The 15774-nt window shown below is 35.4% G+C and overlaps 1 protein-coding gene across 11 annotated transcripts in view; it reads left to right on the top strand.

Moving 5' to 3' along the window:
• Window positions 1-15774, top strand: part of DOCK9 (dedicator of cytokinesis 9) — a 115819-nt gene that overhangs the window by 91925 nt on the left and 8120 nt on the right. For 9 of the 11 annotated variants that reach the window (XM_088523334.1, XM_088523337.1, XM_088523333.1 and 6 more), the window contains 9 exons: window positions 1254-1369; window positions 3505-3642; window positions 3973-4155; window positions 4821-4934; window positions 5100-5315; window positions 6679-6736; window positions 7989-8095; window positions 14818-14940; window positions 15271-15384. In XM_088523334.1, coding sequence (XP_088379460.1) covers window positions 1254-1369; window positions 3505-3642; window positions 3973-4155; window positions 4821-4934; window positions 5100-5315; window positions 6679-6736; window positions 7989-8095; window positions 14818-14940; window positions 15271-15384 — 1169 coding nt within the window. Of the gene's footprint in view, window positions 1-1253; window positions 1370-3504; window positions 3643-3972; window positions 4156-4820; window positions 4935-5099; window positions 5316-6678; window positions 6737-7988; window positions 8096-14817; window positions 14941-15270; window positions 15385-15630; window positions 15637-15774 lie in introns of all 11 variants that reach the window. The other 2 variants (XM_088523339.1, XM_088523332.1) reach the window with 1 other exon arrangement.

Genomic DNA, 15774 nt, shown 5'->3' with positions numbered 1-15774 from the left:
AGCCTGTCATTACAAAAGTGAAGGAAACAACTGGGTTTCAGCCATTTAAAAAAAAAATGTGTGAGGAGGGAGAGGCAGAGGCAGAGAGAATGTAAAAGGTTTCAGGAAAGAGGTGTATACTTGCTGGGGGAAAAAAAAAAAGATCTATTAATCCATGGAAACTAGTAGTTATTTAGCTCCTTTCCAGTGTTTGAGAGAGCTATAAAGCAGGCAGAAAATTCACATTCTTCTACAATCTTCTACAGATTTTTTTCCCCTACAGTATAGCTTTCTACTTGCTTGCTTTAATTTTGAGCTTCATATTTTAGTTTTTAAAAACAGAAACAAATTCCAAAAGATGACTCTCCTTTTAAAACTATGTATCACACTAGGTCTGCTTAGCGTGGATCAGGGAGGAAAAAAGTCTGTGAACAAGTATGCATGTTCAAGCTGGGAAGCAGAGATTGTGCAGAAACAAGTGGCCAGGTGTCAATATGAAAGTGTGTCCTCTTTCTTCTCTCCTTTTTTTAGCCTCAGAGGCTTACGGTGTGCTTTTCAGTGCTTTAGCAGTGCCAAGGTGACTGTAAATCTAATGTGCCAATATCATCTATACCAAATTTGCGTAAAGCAACCAGGGCATATTTGATTTGGTCTGAGTGTTCAGCATATCATGCTCCGGCATTGTTTACCTTATTAAAAAATATAATTAAATACAATTTGGAACTAAATGCATTCAAATATTTTGATCAAATCTGGAGTTACCTCATGGTAATTGCTACATACCAGAATTAATTATTTGGGTCCTTGACTGCAATCTCATAAGCCATTGTTGCATTCTTTCAGTTCTTAGTGTGTTGTATTTTTAGAATGATTGATTATGAGATCATTATAACATCTATAGATTGCCAGTACATATTTCCAGCTGTAACTCCATCCTACTGTAATACTTAGGATACGTATATAGATATATACATGCATATAAAACATCAGGCAGTTAAGATTTTAGTGGCTGTTTACTGCTTCTGTTATTAACACTTTTTTATTTTCTTTCTTGATGTATTTTATATTCTTGTGTGAATTTGCTAGAATAATCATGTATGTGTACATATCTGAAAAGTATTTAAAATGCATATGAAATATTTCATATTAAATATAAACTTTTGTCAAGCTTTTTCTTTTTTGTAAAACTTTTTCTAGTACAACATGCCTTTTGCAAATAAGAAATATTTCAGTGAGTATTTCAACTACTTACATTTTCTTTGAAATTTCTGTAGGCTATGGCCATTCAGATGCAGATGTTCTTCACCAGTCTTTACTTGAAGCAAATATTGCCACTGAAGTTTGCCTTACGATTCTGGATACTCTGTCATTATTCACCACGGCTTTTAAGGTTTGTCCTTGACTTGTCCTTGATGTTAACATGTCCTGTAATTATCTTTCAGAAAACTTACTTTAAGAAATATTTCAAAATTTGTATTTCGTATTGCATAGTAGTATGAAATTGCAATTTTTTTACGCATTTCTGGTATTGTATTTAACTTTTAGCATAACTATTTCATGGTTGTGTTATTTAATAGCTGATAACCTGTCCAAGCAAAATGCTTTGTCTTTAGTTAAATACCACACACAGACACTCCTCATTCATGGAAGGTTGCAGGATTATTGTCTAAGAAAAGATTCCACGTCTAATTCATGCAATTGTTCATGCAACTTGAAATGGGAGTAAATCCATTTTATTTTAATTTAGTGCATGCTTTTTAACTTACATGCCTGAGGGGTAACAATAAAATGCGAAAGGGACTCTATATTGATCAACAGTAATCTGTTGGAAAGTCTTTACTCGCCCTAGTTTTTTCTATAAACATTCCCTGTTTATAGAAACAGGATTATGTGTAGCTAATATTGTATTGCTATATTGTGTATTGCAGTATTGATATAACTATTTTAAAGGCTTTTCGGTGTGATAGACATATATATAGCAAGACCTAAGTTATGATTCAATATTGACCTCTTCTTACATGAAACCACTCTTTAAGTAAGACAAGCAATTTTTTGTCATTTTCTGTAACTTATTTTTTCCTCTGTGTGAGCTGCCTTTTTAGTTTTATCTGTGGCTGTACCTTTCCTGTGCAATCTTTTCTAGAAGTGTCCAGTGTGATCTGCTTGGCAAACCCCTCGCATTTTCTTTTCTTCAGCATTCCCAAACAGTTGTTGATAAAGCTATAAAGAGCAGGAACGATAGCTGTAGCTCTAGCTCGTATTTCCCATACCAGTATCAGTGGACCTCTTTGAACCCAGGTCCTTATTTGAAGATTAGAAATTAGTTCTTATCCTTAATGTAGCTGCCAAAAAAGTAAGCTTATTTATAATGACTTTCCTTTTACTAGTAGCTTAATTAGATAATGATTAGGGCAAATTCCATCCATAGGCTTCATGACAGAATCAAAAATGAAGATACTTAGTTTTAACTTAGTTTAACTAAGTTTTAAAAAGCAAGAACAGTGCTTACTGATCATTTAGGTAACAGCTGCCTAACACATTTGGAATGATAGTGTGTCAAGGTTGTCTTATCTGCAGTGTGTTCAGAAAGGAGGTAGCATGCCAGAATAGACCAGTTGATATTGAGGTGCACTAAAGCACATGTAATACCTATCTGCTTCCTTTGGGCATAATCAGCATATTATGTGGCAGGGCAGTTTTCAGCATGGCTTTTAATGTAAGGCCTCCTTTGCAACTTCTTTGATATTGAGGACGCCTGAAATGTTGGGGACTATGCTGGAGCTCTGTAGCTTCTTCATAGGTAGAAAAGAAGACATCTGTAGTTAGGCATCTCTTCCATATTTGAGAGAGCTTGCACTACCAGAGTCCAGGTCTATTTTAGGTCCTAAGTACCTACTTTAACATTTTTTAAAAGATTTGTTGAATTCATACTTCATTTAAAATTACCTGAGATAGTAACTTTGGTTCTTGATGTAGATAAAAATCTGAAAAGTAACCAATGCCTTCATCCTTAAGAGCATTTTCAGTTTCAGTTTTAGAACAGTAAGGGAAAATGGTGAGTAGGTGGGGTTGGGTTTTGGGGAGGAGGGAGGCCTAGAGGATTGTAAGAGATACTGCTATGGGAAAACTCCAAAGTATGAGCTGCTACCACCAGCATAACCCATGTTAGTGTGTGTGTTAGTCCTTCAAGTGTGTCTCTCAAGCAACTGCTACTAGTTACTGATTTAATTAACAGCAGTTAAAATATGTTATCACTGTTTTGTAAGTCTATGTGGAAGCCAAACACATTCCTTATAGAGCAAGGTTAATGAAATATTTGAAATATCTTGAAATTCAGATTTGTATTATTAAACATTATGATATTATTGTGCAGATTGTTTTTGATTTCTTGCTTGTCGGAAGCAAAAACATTTTGGAGGATCTGTATATAGTTTTGGAGTTCTATAAAGATAGTGTAGTACAAAACTTCTAAATTCTCACTAAATTCTCTTCTTCTCTCTCTTCTTCTAAATTCTCAATGTAAAGAATCAACTACTGGCTGATCACGGGCATAATCCACTGATGAAAAAAGTATTTGATGTGTACCTCTGCTTCCTTCAAAAGAACCAGTCAGAAACGGCATTGAAAAATGTCTTCATAGCTTTAAGGGCACTTATTTTTAAGGTAAGAAGTTTTGTAATAGTTGATCTTCAGTTATTTGTGTGTTTGTTTAGGTAACAATATACTCCATAAAAGTTTAAGAACTAAAATCGTGAACTGAATTTGGTGAATTTGGTGATCTCATGATCTCAAAACAGGAGAGAGTCATTCTTTGAATTGCTATAAAAAATCAGTGTTCTGTGAACTACTGTAATTGTTTGAATTTTTTTTGTATTGTTTGAAAATACTAGTATATTTTTTTAAATGGTATATTTTTATTACTCTTTTTCTTGACACACTTTATCAAGAACTGAACTAAACTTTGATAACTTTTCTCTTCTGCTTTTTCCTCAGTTTCCTTCTACATTTTATGAAGGCAGAGCTGATATGTGTTCTGCATTGTGCTATGAAATTCTTAAGTATTGTAACTCCAAATTGAGCTCAATTCGCACTGAAGCTTCACAGCTACTTTACTTCCTAATGAGAAATAATTTTGATTATACAGGGAAGAAGTCTTTTGTTAGGACACATCTGCAAGTTAGTATACTTTATTTTTCTTTCTTCCAAGTTTTCAAGGGTTGGGTTGTCTATGCTTGTAGATGTGTCATTGCATACGACTGTGCAAAGTCCTGTGAAAAAGAGCCCTAAGAAAGATGATTCTCAAGTGAGTCCAGTATTGTTCAAAGTTAAGATGACATAACACTACATGTTAAGAAGTTAAGAAGATTTTCCTGACACTACAGGAAAATAGAAACAGTTCAATGATCTTGTGTATTCTAATAAATGCAACTATTTATTTGTAAGCAGCAAGTTTTCCATTTTGTAAATATTACTTTGTGAAACAGCATTCCTTGTTATGTATGGAGAGGATAGAAATGCAGCATCAAGTCCCTAAAGATCTCCAACGGAACAGAAATACATAGAAAAGTTGTGTGTTTCTTACTTTTATGACCCTTGGCTAGTTCATTTAAGCAGACATTTTTTAGACTAGAGGATACCTGTGATAATCTACACAAACTGACATAAAATTGCCCATGTTGTTGTAAAAATAATTTTTTGAAAAAAAAAAACACACTATCAAATACCATTTCATTTCAGGAAATAGTCTTTCAGTTGAAAAGAACAAAACCTCTTTTGTGATTGCTTACGTTTTGGGGGTATTTCATAAAATGTGCACTAACAAGATGTTTGTTTCTGTCAAGGTTATTATATCAGTAAGCCAGTTAATTGCTGATGTTGTTGGAATTGGAGGAACTAGATTTCAGCAGTCCCTCTCCATCATCAATAATTGTGCCAATAGCGACAGGATTATCAAGGTCTGTTTGGATTCTTCTTTTCATACTGTGGAAATGCTGCTTAAAAACAGTTTCATAGCGTATTTTGAAATAATTTCAACTTTTATTATGCAAAGAATACAAAATGAAAATAGTAACTTAATTTGTCTTTTTTTTTTTTTTTTTTTTTTTTTTTTTTTTTTTTAGCATACTACGTTCCCTTCTGATGTTAAGGATTTAACAAAACGTATCCGTACAGTACTGATGGCTACAGCTCAGATGAAGGAGCATGAGAATGATCCTGAAATGCTTGTGGACCTCCAGTATAGCTTGGCAAAGTCTTATGCTAGTACACCCGAACTAAGGAAGACATGGTTAGACAGCATGGCAAGGATTCATGTTAAAAATGGGGATCTTTCAGAGGTAAGTGAATAAAACTGAATTATGTTAGCTTCCCAAGAAGCTTAATTTTCTTGAAATTTACAATACTCTGTGCAATACAGTAAGTATTTTGATTTGAATTTTGATTTGTTAGTTGGTAGATTAACTTCAATGCCAAGGTTTCTATGCTGCTTGAGTGCATCTGTAAGTCGTTCCTGATCATTAATGTAAGGCATATGTTTAGCTACTGTAGCTGATATGCAACTATGCCAGGAATCCTCAATAGAAACAGTGGAAGAAGCAGACTCTTTTTAAAAAAAACATCTTTTAGTTATCAATTGCAAAAACACTTTAAAAGTCACTGTTTATGTTTCCCTCCAGCCAGCTTTACATGATTAGCTAATTCATATGGCTTACTATTTTAAATGTACTTAGCTATTTTATTGTTCAATATAATTTTATCTTATTTCACCATGCTAATAAAATATTTATTTCTAGGAAAAGGGGGTGGTGGGAGAGGAGATTTTTGTCTTGATCAGATGTAAGTATTTTTATCAGCATACAGAATGAATTCTGTATTTTTGGAAGTGAGTGCCATCTGAGAGCAAATACTGTTTCATCACATCACTGAATGTCATAAAAGTGACTGTCAAAAGTGAGTGCCATAAGTGACATGACTGGCATCATGTGAGAAAATACCTATAAGAAACACCAGCTACTACCTTATTTATTCATGATCTAGTCTTGTTTTATCTATTTATCTATTCTTTTATCTATATGGTAACAATGAAGAGGGGATATACCATACTTCATCTGTTACTAGCTTGTATTTTGAAAAGAAACATCTTATGTTTTTGCTGGATGCTAAGTCTATTCTGTCAGAATACAAGTTGCTTCAAATTCTGGATAGAGGTTAAATCTCTGCTTTCGCTGCTCTCAAATGGGTCTGTCTCCAGTTTTTCTACTTTTTTTTTTTTTTTTTTTTTTTTTTTTGGTCTGGGGCAAAAAGATACCAAGCAGGTTAGTAGAAGCACCAGAATATTGAGTAGATTTTTTTTTTCCTTTTTACTACAACTTTTTAATACACAATGTGTCCCAGAGACTTGCTCTTTTTCCCTAAAGGATGGCGTTATTAACTTGTAATTTGTAATACATTGGCACTCTCAGGATTGTCTACTGTTGCTATCCTTGCTACTTAATACTCTGTTAGAAAAAGTTACAGTTTTGCATAAATGAAATGGAAAATTCTTAAGCAGATAGCAGATAAATTTCTTCTGCAAAATATCAAAAAACGGAAGTGTACAAAGTTATCTGAGGATTAGGGCTCCTCTTATGCACCTTAAGTTGCTTTTAATAGTTCCATTACAACTGTAATTTCTAACACTTGTTCCAATTTCTGTTTTAGGCAGCAATGTGCTATGTCCATGTAGCAGCACTGGTTGCAGAATATCTCACACGAAAAGGTAGGATTCTGAAATCTTATTTCAATGTTTGTATCTTGTATTATAGTTATACAGCAGTAGTAACTAGTGTGTCTGAGGGAGATGTAGACAGAAGTGTTCACCAAGGAAAACATTCTGACTTAACTGGAATGTGTATTCACATATTTAACAGCATACTTGCTGCTTAAGTGGAAGAATTTCCCATGAAAGTAAAGCAAGATTTTGGGGAAAGTAAAAATTTGCACTTTACACCACCATTGATGGTCTGAAGCCAGACCCCTTCTAAGCAGCCTTGTCAGTAGGTATTCTTGTTCAGTAAAGAGTGTCTCTTCTGAATGTAGGGAAATCTGCCATTGCATGAGCAGTGAAAATAAATCCATACAGATCTTCAACTTCTGAGTCATTTATAGTGATGCTCAGAATATTTTTTTTGTCTTGGTGTTGTATGTCAGCAGCTGACTTCAGAAAAAGAGTTGGGATGATCCTTGGAGCAGTTTTAGATTGAGTCACCATGAAGCTGAAATTACTGGAGCAGGGCAGAGGGAGGGGAAGGATACTTTGCACTCTGAACATGTGCCCTGAAAGAGGCAGAGAAAGAACAGAGAAAGAACAGAGAAAGAACAGACCTGTGCCTTTGCTTCATTTGCAATTGTTGTACAAAAGCAAAACCAGAATGTTCTGTGGGTGTTAAATGTTTCAAAGCAGGTCTCCTTACAAAACATTAGCTCAGCATCATATTCTTAAGAAAATTTTGACAGTTTCTCTTAGAGAATCTAGAGCAGATCCTGGGAAGTTTCTTTAATAAATGTTATGTAATCTTCTGCTTTCTCATAATCCTCACTGGGGATTTTAAGACTTTTGATCCTATAGATAAAGCGATGGTGGAAAACTGAGCTGCAGTCTAGGTCGTTCTGTATTCTTCCATGCCCAAAAACAAATAACTGGAGTTTTTTGTTTGTTTTATATTTTTTAAGCCGTTGTTTGGAAGTTATTTTCTCTCAGTAACACAGTGTGTCAAACTTCTCTCTGTGATATTTCTAAGGGTAAAACACAGTTACCCAGAGATAGCCCAGATATTAGCGTTTGGGGGGCTTTTTAAAACCTAGTTATATTTTAATGATAATGTGAGCTCTAGGGTTTAAAGCACGTAGTAGGAGTATATTTAAATATGTCTTCTGCCTCATCTAGCATCACAAAATGATCTCATGCTTTTCTGGTGGACAACAATATTTTGCTGCTATTAAATACATTTATTTTTCTTCTTCAAACGTAGGCATGTTTAGGCAAGGTTGCACTGCTTTCAGAGTAATCACACCTAATATAGATGAAGAGGCTTCGATGATGGAGGATGTTGGAATGCAAGATGTCCACTTCAATGAAGTAAGTGAACATAATAATGTTAGAATGGATGCACATTAAAAAAAAGGTTTTTAATTTTCCAAGTTTTCTGTTTCACTTTTGAGGCTGACTAATACGACATGTAAGACCAGTGTTTGCTTAGCCACTATTTCTATTTTAGTACAGAAATTAAAAAACATGTGAGCTATTTTTCTGTTATGATTTACTTTGTATATGGCAAATGTGTGCGTCAGTCTGACTGTGCAGACTGAGTCTATATTAACAGATTTAGTGATGTAAGTCTGGATCTAGAGCTAGGGTTTCCTAGCTGTGTTTTACCCCCAAGATTTGGTACTGCTTTGCTCTAAAGTTTTAAGACCTGCCATTCTTGACCTGCCTTTTTTTCTGGGAAGGCAGGAGAAGAGAGAATAACTTGAAATGTAGTGCTTTTCATTTCCAAAAATCCCTAGTAACCCATTGCTGTGTTGTTTTTAGTGTGCTGTATTCCTAAAAGTTCCAATTCTCCTGATCCAGCGTGGAATGTAGCATATTTCTAAGAGCAAAATGCAAGCTGCACAATTAAGCCAAGAGTTGTTTCTTTTCTGACTACTGTCAACAGAAATTTTTAATGGAAACTCATCAGTGTATACCTCTACTGCTCAAAATGTTTGTCAGAGCTAAATTCTTTTGCATCTTTTTTCTCTTTGAATGTCTTTATTCTTTTTACAATTATGTGCATATCTGCTCCCTGCAAAAAGAACATGCTGCTTTTTCTGAGTCACTGAACCCTGCCCAATAGTTTCCATCTCTCAGTATTTCCATGGAACGGAAGTAGCCAAGAATGAAATACAAGCCTGTAAAGTTTGCAAAGGGATTAAAACTTGCCAAAAGTCATCTTTCCCTGTGTGCAACTCATTTTATCTGCAGTGGATTTAAGACTAACTGGTTAAGTATTAAAAAAAAAAAAGTTACTATTTTTCAAATAACTTGTTATACTTCATCACAGGAAGAATAATAATAAGAAAAAGCTGCTTGTTTTTTAATAAGCTAAAAATTATGGATAAATTAAGATGATTAGAATCTTACAGAAGCACTTCAAAACAGTAACTACTGCAGAGCACCATGATGCTCTGATGGGAATTCTTCGTGCATATCTTAACATGAGGATCATGTGGAAATTCTGTCTTAGAACTTGGGATTTTCCTGGATGCTAATCACTTCAGATTCCTTACCCGAAACAGTACTTAGAAGTAATTTAGAGGGATGATCTCCCTCTATGTTTCTAAATGGGATACAGCCTTTTTTTTATATTCTCCATTTAATGTCTTTCTAATTTAAGTGAAGTCTACGTTAAGTAAGGACTCTTGTAGTTTCTTATTTTAAAGAAGCTTATTTTAAAGAAGCTACTTCTCAGGCCAGGGTTATTGCAATGACTCGTTTCCTAAACTAGCCAGCCTAAAAACAAAGGTTTGTTTTGAGTTTTGATGAAGTTTGAAGATGTTTTATTACCCAAACAGCCCATTCTGTAGCATAAGCCTAATTCTTCTTATAGAACTAAAATCTTCTGGGTGTCAGAGATTACATGGCAAAAGCCTGGAACCAGTAATCCTCTCCATCCTAGTTTTTGCTCTTTAAGCAGTCGCTCTGTGAGCAACCTGAACTGTAGCCAACAGACCTGTGTCAGGTGCCAGATCCTACACAGAATAACACTTGGAAACAGTTTAACGCGGGTTTTTTTTTTTTTTTTTCCAAAATATAACTCAAAAATACATTTACGTCACAGATATTAAGCCGATAAGAAGGTAACTTCTTACTTATTTCAGACGCTTGTTAGCTGTGACTCTCCATGAGAGGGTTTACCCTGATTTCCAAATCTATAAATGAAAGTGCTATTTCACAGCACTATACAAAAAGGATCCTGTTTTGTAAAGCTTCAGCCTTCCCACAGGAAAAATAATTTAGATTTTCAGATGTCAGAAAACGATCCTATCTTCTGTGTCTGTGTTCTAGCTACACGGTAAAAGCTATAGCACAATTCCAAACTGGAAGGGTGATTTTTCTTCCTATAAAGCAGAACCATAAAATGGAAAATGTGTGTCTCTTCATTCCATATGTATGAATGCCATGGCAAGAGAAATTTGTAGTACAACATTGCTCCAGGGGAAATCCTTCCACAGTCAGAAAACACGTTTAAACTGTATCACTTACACATTCTTAGATGTATAACTTTATCTTAGTCAAGGAAATTTTTATTCTGGTGATATTATACATTTAAAAAATCTGCAGTTAGACTTTTGTTTGTCTGACCAAATGTATACGCTGTAAACAGAATGAGTGAGATCTTCTGTCATTTATCTTGTTTTTTCTCACTCTGAACAGTTTCTCAGATTCAAGAGAAGACGAAAATTTATTAAAGAAAAAACAATCAGAGTATTTGCATTCTCCACTACGAGTTTCTGATCAAAAAAAGAGTTATTTTATACTTGGTCATTAATAAGATTCTTCCACAGCAGAACAAAGATGGCCATAAGTGCAAGCTATTTATTGAGCAAGAGGTTCCAGTACAAAGGGAGGCCGTCCAGCTCCAATTAGTGAATGCCTTAAGGCCTAATCTTTGTTCTCACTAGAAGAGAGTTCCCCTAACAAAGCTGTTCTTCATGGAAGCTGGGAGACTTGGCACCCAAAGACCAGGCGCTTTAGGTGCTGCCCGGATGCCACCTGCCAGAAGCTGCTGCTGCTGGGGAGGAGGGCAGGGAGCGGGGGCAGGTGCTGCCCTGGCAGGGAGATGCTGCACATGGGCCAAGGCTTTGCCGTGTGTGGTTCCAGACCTCTCTTTGTAAGGCAAGCTTTTTGTGCAGATGGCCAATTTCTGGTAGTTGTGTATGTTAATCAAATGTGTTTAACAGCGGTTCTAGTTTTGCTTTGAGCATGTGAAAACGAATTGCATAGAATGAGTTTAAGTATACAATGTTTGATAGGTAAACATGCACTATGAAGCTGGTTTTAGACTTTATGTAGTTTCACACTCTTATCCCAAAGCCATAAATAAGTAAATATTTAACCAGGTCTTTCATTTCACAATGAATATCAGTAAATGATTGGCATGGTAGGGTTAAAAGTTTCTTCTCGGGTACATCAAGGAAAGTAAGGCTTAGTTCTGTTTATTAAAAATGCAACAATAATTAATTACCTTGAAAAGTTGATGCACTCGGAAGCTGAAAGTCATTTTCTGTAGTATGGGTATGGACAGCAACAGGTTCAAAAGTCTTTGGAGTTTTAAGAAATATTACTGCCTTCTACCATATCACTGAAAAGTAGTTGAATCTTTTACCTCCAAGCAGTAAAAATGATACAGTAGAAATATTATCCAGCCATCTTATCACCATCTTAAAGTACTGATATACTTGCAGTTATGTAAAGCTAGTGAGTGAAAATACTCTTTGCCATAATATCCTATTGCAAGCACTCTACCTGATTGACTAGCTAGCAAGGATAGAATGATCTTTGGAAATATATTTTTTTCTTCCAATTTTGTGTTGCGCTGTAAGCAGACAATTTGAGAATGTTTTTAGATGAATGAATGTGTATTTCAGGGAAACACAATTATTCTACAATGATACCTGCAGAATGAAAAGATGGTGGCATTGTAACAGTGCTCTTAAGTAATAAGTATACAGTGTAATTCAATATATTAAAGCTCTTTAATAAAAACAACATACAAGAGTCTTTAAGTATGCTGATAGGGTGTTATTGTTCAAGTGTTGATGCTCGGGCCTTCCGCGAAGTGTGTGCATGGCACCCACGGGAGGGGGAGTGACTGACACGCCGGATGGCAGAGCTGCTGTTACAGGACCTCAGAGAGAAGCAATGGATAACAGAAATCTCATAAATGCAGAGTCCTGCATCTGGGAATAAATCACCCAATGCATCAGTACAGGCTGGGAACTGACAGGCAGGGCAGCAGCTCTGCAGAAAGAGCCCTGGGAGCTCTTTGAGATGAGCTCGAAAGGAAATCAGTGTTGCTCTCTTGTGGCAATAAAAGCCAACTGCACTCTGGCTTGCACAGCGTAGCTGGCAGTCGAGTAGTGTTTTTCCTGCTCTGCTCAGCAGTTGTGAGGCCCTATCTGGAAGCCTGTGCCCAGCATTTCCTTCTCCCGCTCATGGGCAGTATTAACAAACTGGAAGGAGTCAAACTACTCAGATAGTTGGGGAAGAACCAGCCTTTGGTTAGAGTTGCATAGTGAAAGAACAAGAGGCAATTGTCACAAGCCACAGGGAAATTCTGATTGCACACAGGGGAAAAAAAATCTTCCCCATAAGGGTGGTTAAACATTGAGCTGGGGAGCCCAGAGAGGTGGTGGAATCTCCATCCTTGGAGCTTCTCGTAACACAGCCAGCTCAATCCCATGCAGCCTGATCCAGCTTTCGAGCTAACCCTGCTTTTTTAGTAAGAACTTGGCCTAGGTTACCTAGAGAGGTGCCCTCCAGTCTTAGTCATTCTAGGATTTTAGCTTATTCAGGAATTTTGAACTGATTTCCAAAGTGTAGCGTAGTTTTGATGTATATGTTATCCCTTTACCTATGTGAAAACTCAGGTTTGTATTTTATTTCATAAACCCAAAGAAAAATACAACATACCCACTGGAACCTAGTGTTCTTTATCTTATAACAATATTGTCCAGTTTAGAATAGGTAAAGGTTTAAAGAAAAGTTTTAGTCACAGATCTATAAGTGATTATACATGTTTTATTTAGATTATACATGCAGAATAGTCTTAGGTAGTACTTGAGGGTCGTGATTTTAAATACAGTTCTTGGCACACAGTAGAAAAGATTTTAATGTATTAAATATGCAAACATATACTGTATTGTACAAAATGGTTTTAATACTTTTGTTGGAGGAGAGCACAGAATTTAGATGGAGGGAGCAAAGACAGCTCTCTACATTAAAGAAAGGTTTTCAAACAATGCAAGTGTTGAAAAGAGAACACCGGTATTGGTGCAGAATAACTACTTGCACAATTAATTCTCATTTCTAAATGTGATATTCTCATGATCCCTTTACTATGTCAGGTGAAAGAATAATACAAATCATCATAATATAGCTTCAGATTTAGCTGTTAAGTGAATAAGATGCAAATGTTTTGCGAGTAACATAGAGAAGGAATTCTTAAGCCAGAAGAGTGATTTAAACAAAATGAGCTATTGAAAATGACTGACAAATCTTACCAGCATAGCTTAAAATTCTAAAAAAAAATCTAGGATACGTAGTTGGCAATGGCTTTATGCTAATAGAGAGACCTTGTACAGGAGGCACTAATGCATTCCTACCGTGCTTTTGTAACGGTATTTCTTCAAATCACTTTTCTAATATCTATATTTAAAATGTGGATTTTTTTTTCTTTTCCCCCTTTGACAATTATATTATCAGTATTTTGACAGTCTTGCTTCAAGTGGAATTCATTTGAATGCTGACATTGCTATAAACAAATATATTGAGCTGTGTCTGAATTTTTATACCAATATACATAAATCAAAAACTGTTGATAATACATTGGGCAAATTTTTTCAGTCATATTTTGCTCTCAGGCCACTACAAAGGGAGGAGGAGAGTAGGGTGGCATTGCATCCCTCCCAGAGATTAAAGGAGCTACTTCCAGCTTCACCACTCACCTCAGAGGTATCAGGATGTCTCAGGAAGTAGAAATGTAACTTTTTCTGTCTCTTTGCAGTTCCAAATTGGATTCTAAGGGAGATTAGCACTGCAGGCAAGTTTGCAGAGACTGAGTTGTATCTTAGGACTCGTTAACAGGAATGGACTTAACAGTGCTTCTGTTACACTCTAAGCTGTGACCAGCTATAAGGCAGTTTAGTCATAGAAGCTCTCACCTCTTGCATTTTGTCTATACTGCTGCATGCTACAGTGTAGGTAAGGGAATTTAGCCAAGTAACTCTGAATTTATGAAAAAAAAAGGAAGCAATAATAGTTGTGGGTTTTTTGTTATGCTTATCACGTAGAACAAATTAAAATCACAGAAAATGAAAGATTACAACAAACTGAAGGAATATGATCTAAGTGCTGTAATGCAAACTATATGTTTCTATTTAACTTGAGCAGAATTTTTATTAACCTAAAATAAATAAGAGCTTTTTTTTTTTTTTTTTTTTTTTTTTTTTTTTTTTTGCTGGAAGGGTATTAGAATTAAGTTAAAACCCACAAAGTCAAGGTGGTTTCTTGTTTATGGCTCTTTTTAGGCCCTTTTAGATTTTTCAGCTTCTTAAGTTTTAGGTGCCATTTTCGTTTAGGATTGCGTGTAGAAAATTCAGCTGGCACAACTTAACAATTGCTGTCAGTGTAGATTTTGCTAGTGTATTGCTGTGTTGGTTATATAAATTATTTGATAGTTTCCTTCAGAACTATTACAGTCAAGTGTTCTATTCAGCAATCTTTTTAAGGTAGTCCTCTGATGAAAAAGAAAGCACTTCAAAGAAACATAGATAAGTCTAGGTCCTCATCTAGATGTCACTTGTAGACTTAAGAAATCAAGAGTCAAGAAAAAATCTGCATGCAGTAAATGCAAAGTATACATGTGTACATTTAGAACACTTTGTTTCCTTTTGGCATCATGTAATCGACACAGTAATTTTAAATCACCATGTATAGATAATTTTGTTTTGAGACATGCTCTTTTTCCATGTAGTTATTGGGTATGCTTTTCCCGAGCCATGAATTGTTTTTATTTTTCAAATATGTATCCAATCTAGGATGTGCTCATGGAATTGTTGGAGCAATGTGCTGATGGACTCTGGAAGGCAGAACGTTACGAACTGATTGCTGACATATATAAACTTATAATTCCTATTTATGAAAAACGTCGAGATTTTGAGGTACTTAATCTGTTTTAAGAATACTTGAGGGAGGGCACAAAGAAACCCCAGGTCTTCTGCTATGACTACATCATACATTGCACCCCCAGAGTAAAATAGTATTGAAACTGTGACTGAAAAGGGGATTTGGGGATTTTGATTTTAAAATACATGAAATATTTTCTTGAATTAAAAATAATATTTAAGGTTTTCACTCTGACACAAGTGGTAAGGCCATTAGGGACGTTTTATAAAGTATTGTTTTCAATTGATATTAAGGACATTATTCATAATGGGTTTAAGAGTTCTACCTTGATATATTATCTAAAGATTGTTTTCTCTTACTTGCAGAGGCTTGCCCATCTGTATGACACTCTTCATCGGGCATACAGTAAAGTAACAGAAGTAATGCATACAGGCAAGAGACTGCTGGGAACTTATTTCAGGGTAGCATTCTTTGGACAGGTGAGCATTACTGAAGTATCATTTCTTTGTGGTATGCAGTAAGAAAAAAATAATCTGTTTTGGAAGATGTGCTGTTTCAGAGTCTTTATTCATAACCAAGGCATGGAAAGCACGGGAAGTATGTTAATTAGAAAACATAAACAGAATTGCTCATTGTGTTGATTCAATCCCAATACAGTTTCTTCTTTATCTTCCTCAGTAAATTTTTTGCTTTTTTCTTTTCCTTTTTTTATTTACTCTCTTAAGGCAGCGGTAAGTTCTCTATGATGTCAGTTCTTAGCAATGTTTTGACTTAACATCTTTAGTGCTGCAGTGTGATTTGCAAGACTGCTTCTTAGATTGCTCTGCATTTGTAGCCATCGCAATTCAAAAAAATAACATTAAATTCTG

Source organism: Tinamus guttatus, unplaced genomic scaffold, assembly GCF_059628265.1.
Source record: "Tinamus guttatus ecotype Peru unplaced genomic scaffold, ASM5962826v1 Tinamus_guttatus_pri_ptg000180l, whole genome shotgun sequence".
Lineage (NCBI taxonomy): Eukaryota > Metazoa > Chordata > Aves > Tinamiformes > Tinamidae > Tinamus > Tinamus guttatus.
Note: the sequence above shows the minus strand (reverse complement) of the source record. Positions and strands in the feature narration are given on the sequence as shown.